Source organism: Amblyomma americanum, chromosome 5 (genome assembly GCF_052857255.1).
Source record: "Amblyomma americanum isolate KBUSLIRL-KWMA chromosome 5, ASM5285725v1, whole genome shotgun sequence".
Taxonomy (NCBI): Eukaryota; Metazoa; Arthropoda; class Arachnida; order Ixodida; family Ixodidae; genus Amblyomma; species Amblyomma americanum.
This window is the reverse complement of record NC_135501.1, coordinates 110,578,250-110,592,121: the sequence shown is the minus strand read 5'-3', so window position 1 is coordinate 110,592,121 and position 13,872 is coordinate 110,578,250. Positions and strand designations below refer to the sequence as shown.

General features: G+C 45.1%; 1 protein-coding gene across 1 annotated transcript in view; it reads right to left on the bottom strand.

The window, feature by feature from the left end:
* Window positions 1-13,872, bottom strand: part of LOC144134114 (uncharacterized) — a 56,370-nt gene that overhangs the window by 34,881 nt on the left and 7,617 nt on the right. Inside the window, exon 3 of the mRNA XM_077667092.1 lies at window positions 2,435-2,569. Within this exon, the coding sequence (XP_077523218.1) occupies window positions 2,435-2,569 (135 nt within the window). The remainder of the gene's footprint in view (window positions 1-2,434; window positions 2,570-13,872) is intronic.

Here is a 13,872-nt window from a genome sequence, read left to right as displayed (position 1 = left end):
TCCTTCAATTATTTTTTTCTTTGCTACAATAAGGGCCTATCGGTTACCGGCTGTAAGCGTTACATGTCTCATATTGTCATTTCTACTCGGTTATCATTGTATGGTGCCTGCTCTCTAATCACGCCTCTATTGTTATGAATCTCAATGCTACAATTGTTAATCGCTTTTCCGTACCTTGCTGCGGGAGTTTTTTATAGCCTCCAAATTTCTACCTATAGTAGACGTCAGTAAAGCCCTTAATGGCGCTAGTTAGTTTTTTATGTCACTCTGGTACAACTCAGCAAGGGATGAAAAAAACACACAGACATACACCACGTCACCTATCAAATTTTTATTCCCCACGGAATTTGTTTTATTTCACCTGCTCAAAGCACGAAAATAAAGAAAGAGCCCATAAATATTGATCGCGTCAGTGGGCTTGAGTCAGCGTCTCTTCGTTCTTTGTTGCTGGGAATCCGCGGAGAATCCGCACAAGCTTAAAACGTCGACCTATCGCTTCGTCAGCGTGACTGAGTGTTTACTTGGGCATTAAATACATTCTAGAATATCCTGAAAAGGCTTAAAACAACTCTCTTTGCCTCGCGGAACCGATCGAAGACTCAAGTGTTATGGAAGATCGGTTTAACCGTTGAAAATACAGAAACGTGCTGCAAGGCTTCCTGGCGTTGTTAACAAGGTGCATGACCAGCGATCCTCCTGGAGTCTTTCATTCCGTCATCGTGCCACCTGGCCGATTGATGCCCGGCCACATAGTGATGATGGAACCTTATTTAGCATTCCTGAAGAGCGAGGCGCGAACTTATGCGCATACTTTATCCCGCACGTGCTCCCACCGCTCCTGGGTTTTTGATTCTTCACCTTAGAGCATGGGCTCCTCAGTTTGTTCGGAGCAGAAAACGCAGCTATTACGTCATGTCGTTTGGCCACTTTTTTTAGCCTCTCCGAGGTGGTCTGTAGTTTAGGAAAGACAGTTGGCGGCTTATGCCTGTCTCGTGCTTTTCTGTCCCTTCATATTCCTTTTGCAACTATCTTGAGAACACCGTCCTCCACCGAAACAAGCACTTGCGCAGGGTGTCCCGCTGCGTTCATGAGTTTAGATAGAAAGTTGATGCTGTCGCTGACTTTCATGTCAAAGGGTTTTTGAGAATAAAAAACATCACAATGCAGCGCTTGAAAAACACCTTGTGCGAGGAATCGAAAGGCAAGTCCTTGAAGCAGTGGGTTATCCTGCGCAAATGCTCGTTTCAGTGACCGCCTGCGTCCTGAAGACAGTGTCAAAAGCGACGGAAAAAACATGAAAAAATCGAGACAGGTATAAGCGTCCAGTGGACTCCCGTTACACGCAGGCTGTCTCATATAGCCGAAAAATGCAACTGAATGGCATGACGTCACGTACAAGCATGAAGAACCTGTGTGCAAACGTGAACATCCCAATCCCCAGGAGCATTGAGGCCACGTTTGGTTTAATGCACACAAATAAATTCGCGCTTACAAGCCCTTCCGTAATGGTATATAAAATACCGTTGTCATGTTGCCGGGTATTCTTCGGTCAGACGGGAGGATGCCAGAATGTACGCTCTGGGAACATCGCAGTTCATGCGGCTTGTTAACCTTGCCATGAAACATTGCGGTCGATTGTTCTAGGTGCCAGGGGCACACACCACTGTTCCATAACACTACACTACCCCTCACCCAACGGTGAGATGCAAAGAACTCTGTTTGAAGCAATTTGCATAACCTGCCGAAATGAATACACGTTTCTGTGTGAATCGTGAGTCACGTTGACGAATCGAAAGGTCGACTTCTTTAAGAACGGAAAAAACCTTCGGCCTGGGCACCAGTCCAAAACTTAAGGGCGGAAAGATGCATACTCAAGTCTTGTGACAGCAACAATTCTCAATGTGTTGGCAAGATATAACTTTCATATTCGTTTTCAGAAGCATTGTTAAGTCTTTTGCTGGTTGTCCCAGCAAAGACCCAGTTCGCTCATGTGGTCATTTCTTTCGTACACATCCGATCCACCATCTCAAGTTTCACTACAGAGCATGCAAGGCGTCTACTGCACACAATATGCCAAATATACGAAAAGGTCTCTGAGTGCATTCCAGGCAAATTGGTGCATGGGTGACGCGGTGATCACGCAGCATTGCCTGCGCCTTTGATGGAACGCCAATGGAAAAGGACGTGCTTCTCATTTCATGCAACGTCGGAGAGCGCGGGGGGCCGCACAAGCCCCGCCGTGTTCTCCGAGTACCTTTCCGATCATATGCGATTGCCTGCGCTCGTTTGACAAAAACTGTGCATTTTAACATTTTGCTTTTCTTTTTTGGCCTTAATATTTAGGGACTCCAGGTTTTCAGACCCACTGAAGGTCGTTATATTAGCGTCGTACAAATGTCCGCATACAACTCACGCATGAATGCAGGAATCTTACCAGCGCAACAGGAAGACAGAGAAGTGCCGTCAACTGAAGAAAACCGAGAGCACCAGTTGGGAATGATAGCTCCATCCGCAGGTATGAGGAGGTCGCTTGCCATGTGCAAAAGTAACATGTCAACAAGTTGTAAACCTGAAGAGAAGGAATGGGAAGAAGAAAGACAAACGCCTTTTGGCTGTGTCGTATGACTGCGAGGCTTTCTCTCGGATGAGCATCGTCCCAGGTGCGTTCAGGAGTGCACAGCGGTTTTAGTCAGAACTTATACGGCGGTTAAACATAGGAAGAGATTTGGGTCACTGATTAACTTCCTTGTTTTGAATAATTTGCAATTGGTAGCTGCTGATAAAGAGGGTTGTTTTTTCGTCTTACCAGAAACGTTGTTTTCGGATAAGGCGATGTTATCTATTCAGAAGAACTTTCGACCGGTCTCGGCAAATACAAACAAGGTAAAAGGCATGGCAATGCAATTGCTTGAAAATTTGAATCTGGAATGTCTTAAAGGCAGTGTCAATAATGCAAAAAGCAAGTGTTTAAAGATTTTCTTCTCTGCTAAGACACATAAAACGGGAATACCGCTCCGGGCCATTGTGACAGAGAAGAACACCTGGCAACATGAAGTTTCCGGCTATTTACAGAAGCATTTGGCAACTTTATCTGTTAATGATCCTTTTCTGATTCGTAACACTGAGTGTGTCGTTACATTTTTACAGCAGCAAAACCCAGATTTGTGTACAGCCTTTAGCATAGATGTGGTAGATTTGTTCTACTCTCTTTCACACAAGGAACTGATGAATTCTGTTTTTAATTGAATTACTTCGAACAATGATGAAGAACAATTTGTAAAAAATGTGGCATTTCAGTAGCTGGGTTCATTGAGCTGTTATCTTTTTATGTCAAGTCTACCTTCATTGAATGGGAAGGTGTACTCTATACCCAAAAAGCGGGCGTGTTTATAGGTTCTAGAGTGGCGCCTGCTCTTAGTGATATTTTTTTGTCATTCGTGGATAAAGGTATTCAGAAAGGTTTCAGTGGGAAGACGTCACCTATTTTCAGATACGTGGTTTATTTTTTAGTTCCTATTGAAAAAACAGAATTCCTTGGACACATGTCTGGTGTGTTAGGAGTATTCAAAGCTAATACATGTGCTTTGCAGTTGAGCACTGAGGTTCCGGCTGATAACATGATAAAGATTTTAGATTTGTGTTTGCCTATAGAGGAAGGACTCATGTGTTGAAAGTACTCACCACGGGCCGAAAAACCGTTGCTGAGTTATAAATCGCATCATTCAAAGGTAGCAAAAAGCGGAATTGTTTCATCTTTGCCATCGGCGTTGTCAAAATCCTGTCACCATGCTATGAAGCAAAGCTTCGATGATGAGGCTAAAATGCTTAGGGATGCAGGTTATCCACATGAGCACCTCACTTTGGCTTGCAATAAAATAGTTAAAAGCTGAAAACCTGGGCTTTTCAGCTACCTTCACAGTATGAACAGAAACAGAAAAAGTTCGCAGTCCTTCCCTATGTACACCGGGCGTTCTCATGGTCTTAAAAATGTGGCCCACAGGTATGAAGTTGATATAGTTTTTTCGGCACCAAATAAGGTCAATAAAATTTGTTCAAGTGTTAAATATCAGGCTCGCAATCCTAACAAATCTGGTGCGCCTTGTGGCATTAAGCATGATAATTTTTCACCGTCCTCTGAGGGCGTGGTGTACAAAATACCGCTCTCCTGTGGTCAAATTTACATAGGTCAAATAGGACGGTGTATTAATACACTACTGAGAAAACATCTAAACTCATTAGATTCTAACCGCTCCACGAATTTCGTTGATCATTTCCAGGAGTGTAAATCATGTTTTCTTGCCTTTTACTATAGTGACATATTATATAAACACCCTGATCAATTGACCAGAGAAATCGTAGAAGCATAGAAGATGGGAAAGAAATCAAGATTGTGTGTCAGCAAACCATCCCTGCTCCTGCGTGACAGTGAGATTGCCTATCTTGACCCAACATAGTGCACGTGCCTTCTGGTTTTAATGTTTGGTTGTTGCCTGTGCGCTCATGTTTTCCTATTTGCTATGATTAAACTTTAGTTGAGAGTCAGCGCTTGTCCTGTTTTCTACTCTTGAAATCCCCGTTTTTCCGCGTTGTAAATTTTCAAATATGTATCACCAACTCGCCCGCCTTGTTATCGTATTTAATTTCTCTCTTCACTACACAACCAGATAGACCATGCACTGGCACCAATATTGGCCAGTTGCTCCGCAATTCCGAGCAGTAATTTTCCAGTTGAGCTCAATAAATTTAATTTCTGGATTGTACACCACTAAAAGCTGACGCTGGCGTAGCTATCGGCGTTGGCGTTAACGAAAAATCCGGATTGGTCGAAAAGGTGGCTGTTACAAGAGGCTACAATAGATGGCGCCAGCACACCAGCGACGCATCGCAGCCTTCACAGCCTATTGGCTCACGCTGCATTTTGTTCCGTGCATCTCCTCGCGTGCTTCGTTCCCGCCTCCTCATCGGCGTACTGCGTGCCGGTTCCCGCGGTTCGCTCTTCCGGCGGCCTGGTTTCCTGGGGATAGGCCGAAGTAGAAATTTAGTCTGCTACGCAGTAGACCAATCGCTGGCCCTTGTATTGCGATTCAAACATGCTACCGATAGGCTACGCAGGCTCGTTCGTATGACATGATTAAACAAGGACATTATATGCATGTCGTGTATTTTTTCACTTAATTACTGTGATTGAGAAAGAGGCAACAGTGCCTCTGCCTAAGTTGGCAAGAGGAGTCGCTGACACGCCAAGCCCTTAAAGGCGAATTTTAAGTGTCCTCCAATATTTCGTGCCTTCGTTTCGGAGCGCTCTCCCTTCGTCCGCAGCCAAGAACCTCCGAAAGGGCGAATTCGAGGGAAAGAAGCGCACTCGACGAGCAGCAGATAACACTGCGCGTTGCTCTGCGGCTGCTATTGCAGCTCGTTTGCGGTCGACTCTCCGACGCCGCTGCCGGCTGGCTTCAAAAAGGGCGTTCTTAGAGCCTCCTACCCAACAGGATGCAGAGTGAGTTCAAGAGCAGCTGTCTGCGTTTGGTGCGCTTGCTTATTTGGGCACGAATATAGCGCGGGTACCATGCCAGTGCGAGGCCAAATCTAGCGACTGTGCTGCAGTTTTGCATCCATTCTCCGTGGGTGTAAAAAAACTATCGATGTTCGTTTAAACCTAAAGCACTGAATTTAGTACGGGTCACTGTCATTCGTCACTTCACTTACCTTCGAATTTTTTTCGCGTGAAGAAGGAAGCGGGTCGTGGCGGGCTCTTGGAAACCGCGGCCGTAATGCAGCCGTCGAACAGCAGCGGCAATGCTACCGCTGGGACAGCTTTTGTTGAATTTTCTTAGTTAAGAAAATGCTTAGCCCAAGCATTTTTGAATTTTTTAATAACTACTTTATCGGCGCCTTCATATTCAAGCGATTTTTAACAAATCTAATAGAAAATGCGCATTGCAATCCTTCATCAAGGGGTTTCTAAGCAGATCAGCCAGCCTCAGGTCACCATATCACTGAGGTTGCACAATGCGCTAGTACGTCTGACTTTTCGTCTCTCAATGTGGTCTGTCTCTCCCACGCTTCATCTCTTCTCCATATCACAACATTCGACTATGAACGGGAATAGTACTTCCATTAAGCTGTGTAGTATCATCACTAACTACGACCGGCGTAAGCCGAACTTGTTTTCGTATGTTCATGCCAAATTTGTGCCGCTATAATGGAACGCAGGTATGGGACGGAGAAAACAGACACTTCCTGATGCAGATATCCGATATTGGCGAAGAAGTGAACATGTGGATAGCCTCACTTTAAATAGTGTTCATGTTGCTCGAAAAAAGTGTGTTTTCAGCAAAAGTAAATGTTCAATGGGCGCTCATTGCCGCGCGTATAGATTCGCGAGCTGCCAGATTCTCGGTCCTCCATTTGATCTTTCCAAGTGTCATAAGAACTGATGCTAAGCACTTCTAAACCACTGTGAAGGGCAACACGAATGGTGGTGTATATCTACAACAAAGGAAGAGCCAGTACCCGATTAGCTTTTTGCTAATGCAATAATTGATATGTTAAAGGCAGCATTATCGTCTTTATCAAGTTTAAAATTGCTTCCACATTTTCAGCCTAGTAATAAAAGTGGCATGAATTCAATGTTGTAGGATTCTACAATTATAAAAATAATTTTAAAAACTTTAGCAGTATCTGCTTCCGGAACTTCCATCATGCACCTTACGCTCGTACAAAGAACTTGTGAGTGATGTTTCATCCTAGTTGGATTCATTTTTGCGGAGTCCTACATCAGGAAACCTACCCATAGATTGCAGACACACCTCTTAATTAGCGGATGTTCTTTATGAGCAATATTTTTTTTTCACAGTTTGTAAGACTGCACCACGAAATCAATACATCTGCAGACCCCTCCTCGGGTCTCGTCTAGTTTTATGCTATTTCTTGTTAGAAATGCTCGGATGAGCGCAGAACTCTTTAAACGAAATATTTTGCTACGCACCGGAAGATTACACTATTTCCATCCGTATATTTAAAAAAACTATTTTGCTCCGCCGCGGTGGATCAGTGCTATGGCATTCGGCTCCTGACCGGAAAAGGCGCGAGTTCGATCCCGGCCGCGGCAGTCGAATTTCGATGGAGGCGGAATTCGAGAGGCCTGTGTACTCTGCTACGTCAGTGCATGTTTAGGTACTTCAGGTGGTCGAAATTTCCGGAGCCCTTCACTGCCAGGTCCCTCATTGCCAGAGTCGCTTTGGGACGTTAAAGCCACTAAATAATAAAAGTATCTTGAAATACTTTGCAGTTCCCTCAGAATTTGCATCAAACACGCACCGCATTTGTTTTTTATATCATCCTAAAATACCCGAAGCGAGCGCAGGGAAAAATTTAAAAGTAAGATTTTGTTGCCCATGGGAAGGATGCACTATTCGCGACCGTATTTTGATCATAGTATCTTACAATGTTCCACAGTTGCCTCACAATTAAAAGTGATATACTCGAAAGCTGCATGAACACTAGAGATCGATTGGAAGACAGGCAAAATTACACCCAAGAGAGAAAGAAAGGTGAAGGGAAAGGCAGGGGGGTTAACAAGGCGATGCCTAGTAGGCTACCCGACACGTGGGAAACATAATGGAGGGAAAGATAGAAAGAAAGAAAGGGGACAGAGGAAGGGAAGATCTGCTTTTCACGTGTCCTTCGTTGATTACTAATAGAATACACAGGACTCTCTAGAGGTTTATAACATCGAACTCAACTCTGAGTCCTTTAAAAACTTCAAAAGTGCCTTCGGAGTTCGGCACCCAGAATCTTGGCTTCTGTACGTGACGAGGATCTCAGCGACGGAGCGTTGCAACCAGGAGGACACACTCATGCCTGAACCGGGAACAGCCTGAAAGTAGGTCCTTAATAGTGTCATTGCACCGGCAGATTTCACAATCAAAAGAGTCTGATATTGCGATTAAGAGGCAGTGGATATTAGTACGTGCCATTCCCAGGACAAGAGCGTAGCATCGCAGCGGAATAGGCCGCACGGTCCACTGGTTTGAAGTAAAGGGCTGACGTGGTGCAATCGCATGTCGAGTTTCCAGGGGTAGACCATAACTCTAAACTCTTGTTTTGGTCGAGCACTCGCAGATGTCTTGCTGTGTCCGCTCTTGTCACTGGTATACGGAATTTGTTGTCATTACCGTGGACCGATCAACCTGTAGCCTCAGCTCCGTCGTTTCCGGCAATGCCGCTGTATCCTAGTAGCCACAGGACACTGATATCCATAAACCCTTTAGGCCAATATCTCTGACATCGGTATTATGATAAATAACGTAGCATAATATCCCTATCCATTAGTAAACCATCTTGAAGCTAACAAATTTTTAGCATTTCTTGACTTCGGTTTCGAAAGACTTTTTCCTCTAGCGCTTCTCTTAAATAGTAGTTTACCTTGCGGATCAACTAAGCCTGGCATGGCGAGCCGCCGAACTGCTGCGCACATAATTTTCTGCTTTAATAAAGTGTACTACTTCTTACGGTTACTAAAACTTCATTGACTTTAAACTTGTTACTGCATGCATATTTCTTGATTTCGCTAAAGGCGTGCATGAAATTAAGTTGACCTTATTTGTACGTAAGCTGAGGATATTGAACCTTTAGCCTTGCATGTTTAGTACAGTCATGCCTGCCTTACTTCACATGTTTAGTTTGTAGCTGTTAATGGTACTAATTCACCTCTAAAAACAACATCCGGAAGCTCCTAGGGGTCAGTGCATAGCACATCGGTATTCTTTACTTTTTTTAACGTCTTATAAACGCGCATTGGCTGTAATTTTTGTGAGTCTGCAAAAGATTGTGCAATATTTTTGAAATTAGGAACAATCCGGGTATTTATATTTTTACAGCTGGCCCAAATCCCATATTACGGCACATTCATCAAAACGCTTTTAAGTGCAGGACAGTGGCAATTTCTCGTTCTCACACCTGTAATCCCAACGATTTCTCGAAGATAATAGATTTAATGGCTTTCACAGCCTAACATTACTTTCGCGTCAATGTAACAGCCAATTTTTCCCGATATCACCATATCGAATAGTTGACGTCTAAAGCCGCCGCGGTGACACATTCGTTATGGCACTTGCCTGCTGACCCCAAGAACGCGGCTTCGATACCGGCCGCGACGGTAGCATTTCGGTGAAGGCGAAATGCTAGAGGCCCGTGTGCTTTGCGATGTCGGTGCACGCTAAATAACCCCAGGGGATTTAAGTTTCCCGAGCCCTTCACTACGGTGTCCTTCATAGCCTGAGTCGCTTTGGGACGTTATACCCCCATAAACCATAAGTTCCCGTCTAAAGCTGCGACTGTATTTCTGCATTTCAGATGAAAGTAATCACGTGCACCATTATCATTGAAGCTTCAAAGCTAGTGTTATCCACGATCTTTGCACTTTCACAAATGGAATACGCGTCATCTCCTTGAGACCTATAGCACATTACCCTAATGGATAGCTTGAAAGTGCGCCAAAGTCGTTCATTCCTTGCATTTTTGATTTCGCTGCTAAGCGGTATGAATATTGTGTTGCTTTCTCAATGTCATTTAGCCTTATTCGTGGTAACTTTTCGTCCCTTCTCTGTGAAGTTTATAAGTGTATATACCATGTAGGATGAAAGATTACCGAGGGCACTTAAGACTGCTCACGTGCTATGAATCCGAAAGCATTGTCTCATCCTGATTTAGGTAGGAAGGCTGATTAAAGATTCCTTTCAAATGAGGAACCTACTCACTAACATACAGTCGTAAAGAAACGCATACACTAGGTTCACGTTTATTCTCCCAGAAGCTACTTGGTTCTGTGGCCTATGGCTCAGGTGCACATGGCTAAATTTTCGAAACGACCGTGATATCACAAACAAGATTCCCCAAAATTTTGACGACTACGTTTGACACGAACAGCAGCATTCCAAACAGCCATTTGGCGTTTCAATATCTATGCAAATCTGATAGCACTATCATATCATACGGCACACCGTAATTATCCTTGCCTGCCAAGAACTTAATTCCGTAGAGATCTTAAAGGGAAGCTGAAGCACCTTTCGAAAAAATGAGTTCTCTACGTCATTTTATAGCTTTTCGTGTACTGAAAAAGAATATTTCCTTCAAAAAGGCCGGAAATAAATGCAAAAAGCTGTTTATTAGAAGAAAATACGCTCCATCTCCTCAGAGCGCGGAGCGAACGCGCTCTTGCCCATGATAGATCGGGACCGTCATGACGTCATCCACGGGGATCTCCGGTCGGCACCGATGGCGTTGCTGCGTAGCGCGTTGCTTCAGCTGGCTTTTACGGACTACGTTTTGTAAATTATGGATAATTCAAGCAGTGTTGAACTTTCACCATGCATGTTCGAGCCATTAGCAGCTTCAGAAAACGGCGGAACCAAAGACGCAGCGGAGTGCGCCGGCAGCGAAAGTCAAGTCGCCACATCTTCACGTGTTGCAAATCTCGACTGGATGGATGGGTGGATGACAGCTTTTATTTCCACCGGAAATGGAGACCCTTTATTACTCACCGCCCCCGGCACGCAGGCCGGGAGGGCGGGGGCCGCAGCCTCCGTGAATAAAGGCTAACAACGAGATTTTATGTCTTCGCGGAATCAGCCGCCAGGCGGATTGGGTCGTTTTTGCCGAGCGGGTTCTTCGCTGCGCAGAAGGATTTCCCAGCTTTCTCTGCTATCAATATATTCGTCAACTCCGGGGTAGTCGGCGCATTCCCATATTCTCTACTTTCGGGTAACCGTGGAACCGCCGCACCTGGCCGAGTGCGCCCAAACCTATTCCGAAATCGTTGTGAACTACAGACTACACAAGAGGAAACTGGTGCCACCGCCTGATAAGAAGCTAATAGAGAAGCGACATGGCGGCACCTGCAAGCATGAAATTTTGTTAACCCAGTATGGACCTTTCGCGTCCTACCAGGGTAACACGAAAACGAAATCTCGAGTGATACGTATGTTTTGCGTAGGTGCATGCGCGTTCAGATCTCTTGTGTAGCTGCAAGTGGCAATAAAAAAAAGCAAATTGCGCTGAAACGTTGTCGTGTACCGCTGCTGCAGAAAACCCTGGCCATCATCTTCTTTCCGGTGACAGTCTGTGTGTGTCTTCTCCTGTTCCTGCGTCTTTTTCGCTGTGTTTTTTTCTTCTCTAGACCAACTTCTTGTAACGCCTGTAAGCGTGATGTAGTTCAGATCACCGGCATGCTTGTACAAGTCGCTCGGGGTAAAGCATTTGTTTGTTGATTTATTTATAGTTACTTGCCTAATTACTCCCGAAGGCATTTTAGAACTACAATTGAATGCCAAACTGGATGAGTTGGAGTGGGTGCACTGCTGTACTGTGTAGCGCGAAGAGTCGAGGTGACCGGGAGGAAGGTACCGTCTGCGCTTTCCTTCTGTCGCATGTTCGTGCTGCTGTTCAACCATGAAACTTCTGCACTTACCCCCGTGCGTTATTGTTTTCTTTTGCATAATAATAATTGGTTTTTTTGGGGAAAGGAAATGGTGCAGTATTTTCTCATATATCGTTGTACACCTGAACTGCGCCGTAAGGGAAGGGATAAGGGAGGGAGTGAAAGTGAACACGCTTTTGAACAATAATTATGGCTGCGTTTCGAAGCTCTCAGTGCTGCTCATCAAAACTAGTGTGCTGCGATATATATATAGTTGCTGTTGTTGCGTATCCAGGTAACCAGCAGAATTACTTATGGCAGATATATGGGTATACCACGGCCAGACAACTTTGCCGTTCTGACTCATGGACAGATTTGCATGAATTCTGGCGCCATTGTCGATCGTCAGCCATGAAAAGGCGCTCATGAATGCAAAATTTTGCATTGCTCAAGTATACTAGGTTGATATAATCGGTTTTTTTGTTCAGTTAGGTGCAGCAGCATGTGCTGCGCGCTGGTGAAAGATTAAGAGAATTGCTTGTGCTGCCATGAGCTGCAAGTAATCAGGACAAACCTAAAAGGCACACAGTGCGTAACGAGCTCAAAAGAGTTCAAGACTGTGTACCTCAAAGACAGTTCTGGAATTGACCTTGGCTCAGCATAGATGTGAACCAGCTGGAAAAGGCAAAGAGTTTACAAACAGGTAAAAAAGTAATATAACGAAAAAAGAAATATTGATGCACATATTTTGTGCTGGAAGTTTCGGCATGCTGCGTAAGACCAGATTGTCTGGTTAACGTGGAAGAGGCTGTGGGAGGACCACCGATGGATTCTCTGTGTTGTGTGCTGTTCGAAAGAAGTACCATGTCTAACTGGTTTATATAGAGGCTTCAAGCATTACACTGAACGCCCGAACGAGAGGTAGTAAACGGCACTGGCAGAAGATTACGTTGATCTGTGGTTCGCCAAAGCGCGGGCCGCAGCGAAGCAAGCGCAGCCGGACGGCCGGCCGACTGTCCGTGATTGGCGTCACTTCCGCCAGTTCTCCGTTTCTGCCGTGCCCCCACCCGGCGCTTCCGGAAGCGACGAGGGCGTGCAGGTGGCGGGTTTTTAAGAAGCGATTGCAGCTCTGTTTGCGGATAGAATTGGCAAAAAAATACCCACATGACTTTCAAGGACCTTTCTTCCCAACCACAGCATTTCAAGCGATTTGAAAACCTTTTCAGCTTCCCTTTAAAAGGAATCATTCATTTACGTTCGCTGGAAAACATCCGCAATAAAAATAGAATCCCAACAATCTATAAACTTGAAATATTTAAAGCGAGACAAGTCGTCTCTGTACCGGATCACTTTTCCGATTTGTCTAGTCTGTATTTGGTTTTGTGAAATAAAGGCAACAAGGAAAGAAAAAATTTCTGAGGGCACTTAGTTCTGCTTATGTGCAGGAATGCGAAAGCACCACAATTTCTAGAACACGGGTTTTTTCCACGACGGCAGAAGTCGCGTATATATATATATATATATATATATAAGAGAAGTGGGCACTTCTGCAAAGACACATTTATTTATCAACGTTTCGACCGCGGTGCGGTCTTCTTCAGGACTGTGGTGGCCTCGCGTCAGATGGACGTGTTAAGTTTGTGAGCTGAAGAGGAGGGAGAAAGGAGTGTAACAAGCAAATAGCAACAACACTTCAAAAAACTGAACAAAAAATGAAAATAAAGATGGCGTGCGGAGAGCAGACAGGGACGATATTCGGGGAGGAAGCAAAAAAATAGAAAGAAAAGAAAAAAGGGGGAAAACTAGTATAGTAAGGAAGGACGGGGTAAAAAAAAGGAGATGGCGAAACGAGAGAAAGGGAGAGCAAGACGGTGCGGGGGACATGGGCAGCGCGGCGACCACAGCCGTACGAAAGCAAAACGTGCAAACAAAACACAAACAAAATGCACTAACACAAAGGGCGCCGCTGCACATGCGTGGCCAAAGAGGGGCCGCTGCGCAAATGACACTGGCAGCGACGAACAGGCCAAACCAGGCGCCTTTTAGTCGTCTCACTAATTGCCGCTGAGCCGAGGGCTAGAAAGTTAAGGAGGGAGTGGGCTAGGTTAACGAGCACATGTGTAAGGGGGTCTGGGTTTCACTGAACGGTGCACCCCTCTCCCTGGGCGGGTCGTTGAACCGACTTCGCGGGGAATACTTGTTTGTAGGGGAGGAGGGCTGGGCTAGCTGTGTACAAAGATTTCAAATTGTCGGAAAATGTAAGGAAAGAACGTCAAAAGCTTATCTGCGGATACTTTTAACCACCAAGGTTTTATTACTTTGCACTGATATCACGCCGTACTCGGGGTCCTAGCATTTCGCCCCCATCGAAATGCAATTCCTGCGGTCGGAATCAAAGCTGGTCTTTTCGGGATAGCAGCCGAGTACCATAAACGCTGAGCCACAGTGGAAGC